The sequence below is a fragment of the Erinaceus europaeus genome, chromosome 3 (assembly GCF_950295315.1).
Source record: "Erinaceus europaeus chromosome 3, mEriEur2.1, whole genome shotgun sequence".
Lineage (NCBI taxonomy): Eukaryota > Metazoa > Chordata > Mammalia > Eulipotyphla > Erinaceidae > Erinaceus > Erinaceus europaeus.
Genome location: NC_080164.1, coordinates 176,982,161 through 176,992,609, shown reverse-complemented (window position 1 = coordinate 176,992,609; position 10,449 = coordinate 176,982,161). Strand labels below are relative to the sequence as shown.

General features: G+C 45.5%; 1 protein-coding gene across 9 annotated transcripts in view; it reads right to left on the bottom strand.

Annotated features, from left to right (window-relative positions):
- Positions 1-2,766: 2,766 nt before the first annotated feature.
- Positions 2,767-10,449, bottom strand: part of LDB2 (LIM domain binding 2) — a 436,562-nt gene continuing 428,879 nt past the window's right edge. For 4 of the 9 annotated variants that reach the window (XM_060188311.1, XM_016185910.2, XM_007517864.3 and 1 more), the window contains one exon: positions 2,767-4,271. In XM_060188311.1, coding sequence (XP_060044294.1) covers positions 4,041-4,271 — 231 coding nt within the window. In that variant the 3' untranslated portion in view covers positions 2,767-4,040. Of the gene's footprint in view, positions 4,272-4,311; positions 4,550-7,297; positions 7,444-10,449 lie in introns of those variants that run through there. The other 5 variants (XM_060188312.1, XM_060188314.1, XM_060188313.1 and 2 more) reach the window with 3 other exon arrangements.

Genomic DNA, 10,449 nt, shown 5'->3' with positions numbered 1-10,449 from the left:
ATAATGAAATTCTGGGATAAGTAGGAACTAAGAAAAATAAATAAATGAATATTGAGTGGGGGCCATAGGGATTACATTATCAATTTCTTTAATTTACAAGTCTAATAACTTTTCGTGTCATATCCCGCTGATGGGACTCAAGTGCTAAACACCTTCAGTATTTGGTTGAGACTCCCAAGTCCTCTGTGTTCTTAGTGACCACAGGTTATGCTGGCTTCCGTGCTGGATAGAGAAGCTGCAGGCAGAGAGCAAATCCCAAGAAGCCAGCAGACTCTCAGATATGCTTATGTATATCTGTGCCTTAGCCCTTCCCGTCAGGGGACTGTTTTTGCCTACCTTCAGGCAGGGCACTGCTGTCTCCTCAAAGGTTCTTCTCTGACTTACCAGAAAGAGAATAGTCAGTGGGATCATGGACTGATTCAAACTCAAGCCATAGCATTTTCTCTCTGTGTGACCTTGAGCACCTTATTCAACCTCTTTGAGCATCAGGTGCAAAAGTACCTGCATCCTAAGGAAGAAGCAGTGTACAACACTGAACACGCTGAGTGTGAGTGACATACCTTTGACCTCCTGGAGCTTCTATTCTCTGCGCTTCCTGGCTGCTTTGAGCATGTCCAGCCTTGTTCTTGGATAGCATTTCCTGCACCTGTCCTCTGGTTTCAAGTAAATTGTAAGCTCCTTGAAGACATGATCACGTAGAAGAATCCCTTACAACGCTCAAGGTGTTACTGTGTATAGAACAGATACCCAATAAGTGAGTATCTAGTGCTTATCGGCCTTTCAGTCAGAGTACTAATGATCGTGAAATTCTAATAAAATGTTAAACGGCTTTGACCAGTCATAAAGGAACGGCTTAATACACAGGGTGCATTTTAATAGTGAAGCACTATGTGGAAATTAGAATCATGATTTTAAGAGAATAGCTAATGAGATAGGTCCTGATATCACATTTTATATGACAAGGGCAGGCTATGTAATCATATATTTTATAACAGACCAGCTTTATGATGTATATGCTCACGGAAGAAACAATCTTAGAAAGATATGCATGGAATTGCTAGGAGTGTAGTTGGCACACATTTTTTTTTCTTCATGTTTCTGTTTGTTTTAGTGGTCTACAAGAACATAGGTTATTTTACAACTGGATGACACAGAAAGTCCAGAGACTTTATCTCATGCAGGCTGGAGGTGTGAGCTGCGTGCAGAAGGACTTTCAGAAGAATGCCGCCTATACTATTTTAGATGAGTTGATCCCGTTCATCTTGTTCCCACTGCACCATCTGGTCCCTGTGGACTTACTTTCATGCTCACTCATTCTGAGACATGCGGTGCTGTGAACGAACTTGAATCACAGGCAGGTAAAACCCTGTGCTCTAACCATTGATTCATTTCCCTGACCTGGCCTATTTTGGAAGTGGGCTTATAAATGTCTGTTTTCTAAGGATTAACTGAAATCCTGTCTAGAGTTGTTTGGTGAAGAGGGAACACTGAGTGGGTGGAATCCCACCCTCTTTACCTCCCAGTCCCCTAGTCCCCCAGCCTCCCAACTCCCCTAACCCCCTAACCTTCTAGAAGCCTTGACTACTGAGGAGACAGAGAACTATCTAGGTCTTCCTCTTCTGTCTTAGTGTCTTAGTGAACACTTCTTCTTCTAGCGTTTGCCCATCTTCCGTAGCCAGTGAACACTATGTCTGTTCAAAAAAGCCCATCCCACTGCTGAGCAGTGGTGTACTCCATTAATCACATATAGTACTAAGCTCAAGGATGGGGACTCAAGCCTCTGCTCCCCACCTGCAGGGTGATGGGGGGTGAGGAGGCTTCACAAGCAGAGAAGCAGATCTACAGGTGTCTATCTTTCTTTCTCTCTCTCCTTCTACCCCCCTCTCAATTTATCTCTGTCCTATCCAATAAAATTGAAAAAGTGGCTACCAAGAGAAGTGGATTTGTAGTGCTGTCACCAAACCCCAGTGATAATCCTAAAGGGCAAAAGAAGGAGGAGAAGGGGAAGGAGAAGGAGAAGGAGAAGGAGAAGGAGAAGGAGAAGGAGAAGGAGAAGGAGAAGAGAAGGAGAAGGAGAAGGAGAAGAAGGAAGGGGAAGGGGAAGGGGAAGGGGAAGGGGAAGGGGAAGGGGAAGGGGAAGGAGAAGAAGCAGCTAAAACAAAGAAGGGGTCCTGTGCACCTTGGGTAAAGGACAGTGAGCTAGGAAGGAGGTCATACCTTGTAAAAGCGACCTCAGGCTCAGGATTCAACTCCATTTGAACTTTGAGCAAACGAATGAAAGCTCAATGCTTCTCATAACTGTAGACGGATTTCTTCCTTGTTTGCTTTTCTCTCCCCTTCCTTCCTTCCTTCCTTCCTTCCTTCCTTCCTTCCTTCCTTCCTTCCTTCCTCTCTCTCTAAAGTTAGCTCGTTCGGTTTATCACAATTTATCTTTTTATTTAACCAGAGCACTGAGTAGCTCTATCTTATTATGGTAATATAGGAGGAATATCAGAGCTGGCCTAGAGTTCTCCCCTGGCCCAAATTTATTTATTTATTTATTCATTTCTTTCTTTCCTTCTTCCTTTCTTTCTTCTCAACCATTTATTTCATGAGAGAAAGAGAGAGTTTCATGTGAAAGAGAGAGAGAAACTAGAGAACATCCTGTGGTACTGGGGAGCCAGGAGACTCAGACATGCAAGTCCTAAGTTCTGCTGGTTGAACTGCTCTCCTGGCCCTGGGCAGATATTTGCACCCCCTAACCCACAAAGAGACAGACACAGGTGCTTTGGTCATTATCGAAGTTTATTATTGGCACACTGATCAGTAAAGCATACATAAAATACAGCTGTTTTATAGCACACGAAGCCACTGTGTCTTTACAGTGTGGAGGAAAAGCATTAATATGCAAATGAAAAATTAGTTTTCTTATAAAGTTTCACATAAATACACTGGAATTGCCCCTCCCCAGCCCAAAGAGAAGTCCCCAGGTGAGGGCTTTTACAAAATATCATACAAGAAATATGCTATGGAAAGAAATACCAACTCAGATACAATAAGAAAACACGCACCAAAAAAAATATATATATAATAAAAAAAAGGTTCATATTGATTAAACCGCCCACAAAAATCAACGGATTACATGGCTTGGAAATATTTGGATCAACAGCAGTTTTACAAACGCATACATTGTCACAGGGCCAAGGACCTTTCTTTACATACAAGTCTGTGTTGGTGTCCTTGATAGCAAGAAGACATTTCTTGTTTCAGTGCCAGGGCTAAAGTGAGCCAGCTGGAGTTTTAGAACCAATGGCTGTGAGCTCACCTACACACTAGCCAGCTGGGCCCTCTTCACTGCCACCCAATGAGAGCAAAAGTGAAGAAAAAAATATATATATATGTATATGTGTGTGTAGGTACATGTTAGTCACTTTCCAAAAGGCTGATTTTTTTGTCTTTTCTTTTTTTTTTTTTTTTTTTTTTTTTTTTACTGAAACAAGAAAGTCTCAGATGCGAGGAAAAATTCAAAAGCAGAAAATATTTTACAATATTAAAAAGTTGTTTGTCGTTGGGCTTCGGCATAAGAGTGAGATCCTGAGCACCGAGGATCTGTGGATGCTGAGGCCTTCCTGGAGAGCCAGGGAGGGGAGAGGGGGGTGAGGGGTGTGGGGGGGTAGGAAACTCAACACAAACAGGCTGTCCAAACCCAGTCAGGAGAAGCAAAGGCCCGGCAGAGCCAGCATCTGCGCAGAGTTCCCTGTGCAGACAGACCTCCATGGAAGGGGTCATGGAGTTCATTTGGGATGTTCCTTTCAATGGGATAAAACGGGGCAACAAAGTAAGAAAACAGAGAAAGAGGTGAAAAAAAAAAACAACAAAAAAACAAAACTTGAGATCACTGCAGTGCAGGGAGGAGCAGAGAGGTGTGCATGGGGAAGAGTTGTTTTTTGTTTTCTTTGTTTTTTTTTCTGTCTCTCCTTTCTCTCCTGTCAGATCTGCCAGGCTATCACCCCCTGGGCCTAAGGGCAGTGGGTTCACAAGGACAGAAGCCAGCAGGGTTCTTACTGGGAAGCCTGGGGCGGGGGGTTCTCTGATTTGGTCTCTGGCGCAGCTGGAGGCTTACTGTTCCACGGACTGCTGTTCCCCAGGGCAGGTGAATTGCTGAAGTCTTCCTCGTCGTCCATACCGTTGGCCGCATCATACTGTGTGTTTTCTAATCTAGTGATTAGCCTTTCGTCCTCGTCCCCAAACTCACCTCCCATCAGAGTTGGCTCGCCTACCACCATCACATCCTGCGAACAGCAGCTGACATTATTACAGGGAAACCTTGGGAGAGAGAGAAGCTCAGCTTTTTAAAACAACAGTGGGACAAGCTGGGAGGGGTGGTTTGGGGACAGGTGCACACATTGGGGCCAAGTCTCCGTGTCAGTGTCTGGGGGGGGCGTGGGGTGGGGCGAGACGCAAATGTGATTTCTACAGGCAACAAACATGGCCTCTTGGCGTGGGACAACCACGCGCCTTATGTCCTGAGGGCGCAGCCTGAGACTGGAGGGCCAGCAAGGCTAGTAATCTGTAGAAATAAAAAAATGGATGTTGCCACATTAAGAAAAATCCCAGCTTGGAACTGGTCAACATTGGGGTGTTTTTTTTTGTGTGTGTCTTTTTTTTTTTTTTTTTTTTTAGAGAGGACTGTAAGACCTCCTTTGGAGGTGAGGTGAGGTGAGGTGAAGTGAGGTGAGGTGAGGCGAGGTGAGGTGAGGTGGGGGAGTGGGTATGTGACTTTTAATCCCTCCAGGAAAAAGAAAAATCCATTGCTTTCAGTTAAGGTTTTGGAAAACCAACAGACCCTGGAAGGGCCCACACTCTGCTCTGTCCATTCGACTGGATTACCAATAGCATTTGTGTTTTTCCCTTTCCCTGGGGGTGGGGCGGGGTAGGGGGGAAGGGTGGTGATGACCTCCCTTTCTAGCTGGAGACAGAAACTTCTCTCTCCTCAGCCTGGCCCTTTCAATCTGCCAATATCCTTGACATTCTGCTACTTAATGATGGTAATTAATTTAGGTAAAGTTTTCGATAAAAACAATGTTCACACTGATTTGACAATTTGCATAGCTAATTAAGTCATTAGCAAAAACCTGCTGATTGCCAACAAGCCCTGAAATTTACCATCTGTTCTGTCGTGGTGCCTGTCACCTATCCCCACACGGGCAACCCTGCCACCAATCTGGGCAGGAGAGAGAACTCATCTGTCCAGCTGGAGCCATGAAAGGAAGCTAAAAAAGCGCTTATTATAATTGCGTCCATGAAACTCAACTCGTGGGGTGGGGCGGTGTCAGATGTGGAAGCAAGCAAGAGGAGTCTGTCTCATTGCTGTTCTTAAGTACAATTTTTCCTTCCATGTGAACAAGGGTACCATGTACTGTGGCCAAAATCATGTATGTGGGGGGTGTGGGGGGAGGGCCAGGGGGAGGCACAGGGGTGGGTCGGTGGCCTGGGCATGGGGCAAGATGCCTGTCAGCTGGGAACAGCAGCCTGTTTACAAGTGCAGAAACTACAGGAGAGCATCTAACTGCCCTAGAAGGAGCAGGGCTGGCTCAGCTCAGCTGCACATTCAGATGATTCTGGACAGTGGAGCAGATTCAATGATAAGCCTTGGCACCTGGACCGATGTCTCTACTGGGGAGAAGTAGACTCCTGGGGTTGGGGTGGGTGTGGGGTGGAGTGAAATGTTGCTTATGTTGGAGAGGAGGCCCAGGGGGCCCTCCAACTTCATTCTAGAACTTTGAAGGTGCTCACCCAACACACAGGCCTCAATTAGTTTTGGCTTATTTTGAAATGGAAAACTGTGATTGATAGATCCTGGTCCCCAGAGGTTACAGGGAGATAATCAATAGACTGCTAAAGGGCGGAGTTTCCTAGCAAAACAGGCTGCTGAGTTTGCAAAAATAAAACTTCAAGGAGACACATCCCAGGAGAAGTAAAAAGGCCTCCCAAAGGAATTGGGTCAACTCAGTGGCAGGATAGTCCAGTATGGGCTTGCAGGGGCCAGTTTGTCAGGCCATAAAGAGACAGATGTGACACTGATATGGAAGGAGACACCTGTAGGCATGAAGGTGACCTATGGAGGAGACACTGCCTCTGCAGCAGGCAAGGACTTCAGATACTGTGACCTCTGCTGAGGAGGGAATGGGACCCAGTTAGCCAGGCAGTTGGCGTGTGACCCACCGCAGATGTGCAGGAGAAAAGTGCCACTTAGTGAGACATTTCAGAGAACAAGCTTAGGACTAAGAACAAAGACAACACAAGACAGTCAGGGCAAGAGTGGACAGAGGAAGGCTGCAGGGTGGATCTGACTTCCTGCCTTCTCTGTGATGTCCTTGGAAGGGCTGGGAGCAACAGGCATTAGACGGAAGGAGGACAATGAAGTGACAGCCCGTTTTGTGAGTCTGCATTAGGATTGTGAGTCCAAGGTCACAGAGAGAGAAGCTGGGACAGGGTAAGGAGTTCAGCAGAGAAGAAGAAAAAGAAAACTATTTCAGCGTGATATTACAAGCAAAGAGTGTTTCCGCCTCGTTTTCACCTACTCCAGATGCTTTTATTGTGTCAGAAAACCAGTTACTTGAGGTAAAAGTGCTATGAAAATAGTGATTTGAATGATCTCAATCGGGGCCGGGCCCAGCTTGTAGAATATTTGGCATCTCCTTTTTTTTTTCTCTAATGGGCAGCTGGAAAGGAAACCCTGCGAATAGACACTTTGAAGAGGCTGAAATTCCAGAGAAGTGCCAGGTTCACCTCATGGGTTCTTAGCCAGACCCATAATCATGCCTGCATATGTGTGTGTGTGTATATGTGTGTGTATGCACACATGCACACATGTGTGGGGTTGTGTGAACTGATGGCAAGCTCTCAGAGAGCCCTGTGCAAAGATTTCACATGCTCATAGATGCCTGGGTTCACTCACACCATTTTGCACACGTTTCTACCTGGTTTCTCTGAAGCTAGGTGTGTGTTTCTCTGCTCTGGCCAGCAGTCTCCATTGGCTACACTTATGCAACGTGACCACGGACCGACATCATTTTTTCCCCCACTCCCCACATGTTCAACCCCACCCCCCACCCCAACATTCATTATTGGCAGTCAGGGTATGAGTCCTTCCCATCTCTGCTACCTCAGGTTCCCGGAGGAGGTGAGATCCCCCTGCATGACTCCTGGGCCCTCAGCTGCCTGAGTGAACAGACCTCTGCTCCTCCCTGGAGGTGCCACCAATGCTTCCCCTTGTCACCTCTGCTCACTCATCCCCCGTGCAAGGACCACCAACCTCTGAGGAGGACTGGAAGTGACTCCTTTCAGGGCCCCTCAATGCTTCTCCTTAAATTGGCCAGCAGGGGTCACTGCTGTTGAATGACACAGGTCTCCTCCATCCCTCCCAGGGTTGAGGCTGCAGTTCGGGATGGCTCCTAGCCCCTGCCCATGGAGTGAGAAGCAGAATCCAAGGATTAAAGGCTAGCCCTGGCCAGGCACGCACGCACACGGCTGAGCAGACCACAGCTGTGGTCCAGGTGACACTCGGTGTGTGTTCACGCTTCTGCCTGTGGAGGACACTGTGCTGGCAATAGCAACAGAGGGAGCTCAAGAGAAGGGGGTCATTCCCAGCTAGCAGAGATTCTTGTCATTTTGACGCCCAGTCTACTATTGTGCACGCAGGAATTTGCATTCTTTGCAAGCCTGGGAGGTATTCTCCACCTCTCGTCCGTGGCTCACTTACTTCGAACATCTTTAATAGCACAGTGAGGGGATGGCTAAGTGCTATATTCTCACTTTCTAATGTTTTTTTTTAATTAAAAAATTCTTTTCATAGAGATACATGCAGAGATACATGGATAGAGAGAGACCACAGCACCAAAGCTTCTTTCAAATATGGTGAAGGCCAGGATTGAACATGAGTCCTGACCTGACCAAGTAGCATATTATTCAAGTAAGTTATGACCTATTCTTTTTAGAGGATTTCTTCTTTTAAAGTTTAGAGTTGTTGGAGGCTGGATGGTGGCACACCTGGTTAAGAGCATGTAGTACTAAGTGCAAGGATCTGAGTTCAAGTCCCTGGCTCCCCACCTGAAGAAGGGGTGCTTCACAAGTGGCAAAGCAGCTCTACAGGTGTCTATCTTTCTGTCTCCCTCTCTACTTCTCCCTCTCCTCTCAATTTCTCTCTGTCCTATCCAATAAAAATGGCCCAGGAGCAGTGGCTTTGTAGTGCTGGCACTGAGCCCCAGAGATAACCCTGGAGGCACAAAAATGTTGTTTCTTGGGGGGACAGGCATTGACACACTAGACTGAATGCATTTTACCATGCCCAAGGAACCAGGTTCAAGCCCTTGGTCCCTACATGCAAGGGGAAATCTTCTTGAGCAATGAGGTAGTTCTGCAGGTCTCTCTCTTTCTTAGCCCCTTTCTATCTTTCCTTCCCAATTTATTTTTCTCATGTCAAATAAAATGAAAATAATATGAGTTATTTATTTGAGAGAGAGAGAGAGAGAAGAGAAGAGAACTCAGGATATTGCCCAGTTGTGGCACGTAGCAGAGCAGGAATTGAACTCAGGACCTCTGGGTCTCAGGAAGTCAAGTCTGGTGCTTTCTGCTATGCTATCTCCCCAACTACTTATTCTCCTTCCTTTCTTGTGTTTTGTTCTCACAACATCTCAAGGGTCTCAACTCAGTAGAAATCCTCTTGAGTGACTGGGAAAATAGTTCAGCTGCTAGAGCCCAGGACTTGCATATCTGAGGCTTCCAGTTTGATTTCTGATGCCCTATGCATGTATCAGAGTGGTTCTTGGATGTCTCTCTCATGCCAAATAAATAAAACTTAAATATACACAAGTCCTAACACAATTGTCTTTTACGAAACAGTGCAGTTATCGTTTTGGAGGAAAAAGAGAAAATGGAGTAGAAAAATTTTTTAAAAAAATTAAAAATAGAGGTGGTTCAGTGACATGGTACATATGCCTTGTATGCCCGAGGTCTTGAGTTCAGTCCCTGATGTCTCATAATGACAAGAAAGATAGCAAGCAAACAAATAGGATATCATAAAGGATGGAGTAGAATTCTGCTCTCTCTCTCTTCCTTACATAAACACACACACACACGCACATGCACACACACATTAAAATCACAGGGAAATAACTGACTAGACCAGATAAACTCAAGTGTGCTCCCAACCTCTACACTTGGCAGACATCACTAATGGATGACCTACAACTGTAGGCTTCAGAATCCTTTTCAACAGTTTTCTGTAGATGACATAGGAGCCTGAGCTGACCAGAGGGAGAGGATATCTTCCACTGTTGTTTACTTGACATTGAACTCCTCAATAGGCCTTACCCCAACCCCCTTGTTTTCTCTTTAAATCTTGGTCTTCCTAATACATACGATAGTGCACTACAAGGTTGGGACTCAGAAAACACTTGTTGAACTAGTCTGAATTCCTGCATTTACTCTGCCTTTATTGGCTATGGAGCAGTCCTTGAATGCTTCACAATATACCTTCCTCACTTCTGAGAAAAAACATACAACAATTCATTTCCGCAGCTCCAGGGTTGGGTGAGTATACGTGCACATTTGGAATGGATTCCTTTCTCGGTATATTTTCTGAACTAACTAGGACTGGACATAGATTACTGGCATCTTAATAAAAAGACTGTTTCCTTTAGTTCTTCTGCCCCTTACTATTCAAAGGTGATTAGTCTTGTTCAGTGAAAAAAAGGCAGCCTTGGTGTCCTAAATAACATTTCCAGAGGTCTTAAAATGAAAAAGGTCTATTCATCACAGTCAGATTGTGCAACCCAGGACCCTCCTTTCCTTTCTTTTCTTCCATCCCTCTATCCTTCCTTCCTTTATTTATTATTTATTTTATTATTTTTTATCAGAGCACTGTTCAGCTCTGGCTTATGGTGGTGCAGGAGATTGAACCTGGAACTTTGGAGCCTCAGGCATGAGAGTCTGTTTGCATAACCATTATGCTATCTACCCTCCGCACTTTCCTTTCTTTCTTATAGAGAGAGAAGCTGACATGGAAGAGGGAGACAGAAGATACAGATGAAGAGACACCTGAGTTCTGCTTCAACACTCCTGAAGCTTTTCTCTGTAGGTGGGGATGGGGGCTTGAACCTTGGCCCTTGAGCATAGTAACATGTGTGATCAACCAGGTGCTCCACCACCTGGCCCTGGAACCAACCTACATTCCTTCCTTTCTCCCTCCATCTATCTTTCTTTCTTTCTCACCACCAGGGTTATCCTGGGGGCTCAGTGCCTGCATTATGAATCTATTGTTCCTGGGGCTCATTCATTCATCCATCCTTCCTTCCTTCCTTCCTTCCTTTCTTTATTTCTCTTTCTATTCTTATTATATAGAACAGAGAGACATTGAGAGGGGAGTGGAAGATAGGGAGACACCTGAAAACCTGCTTCACTGCTCAT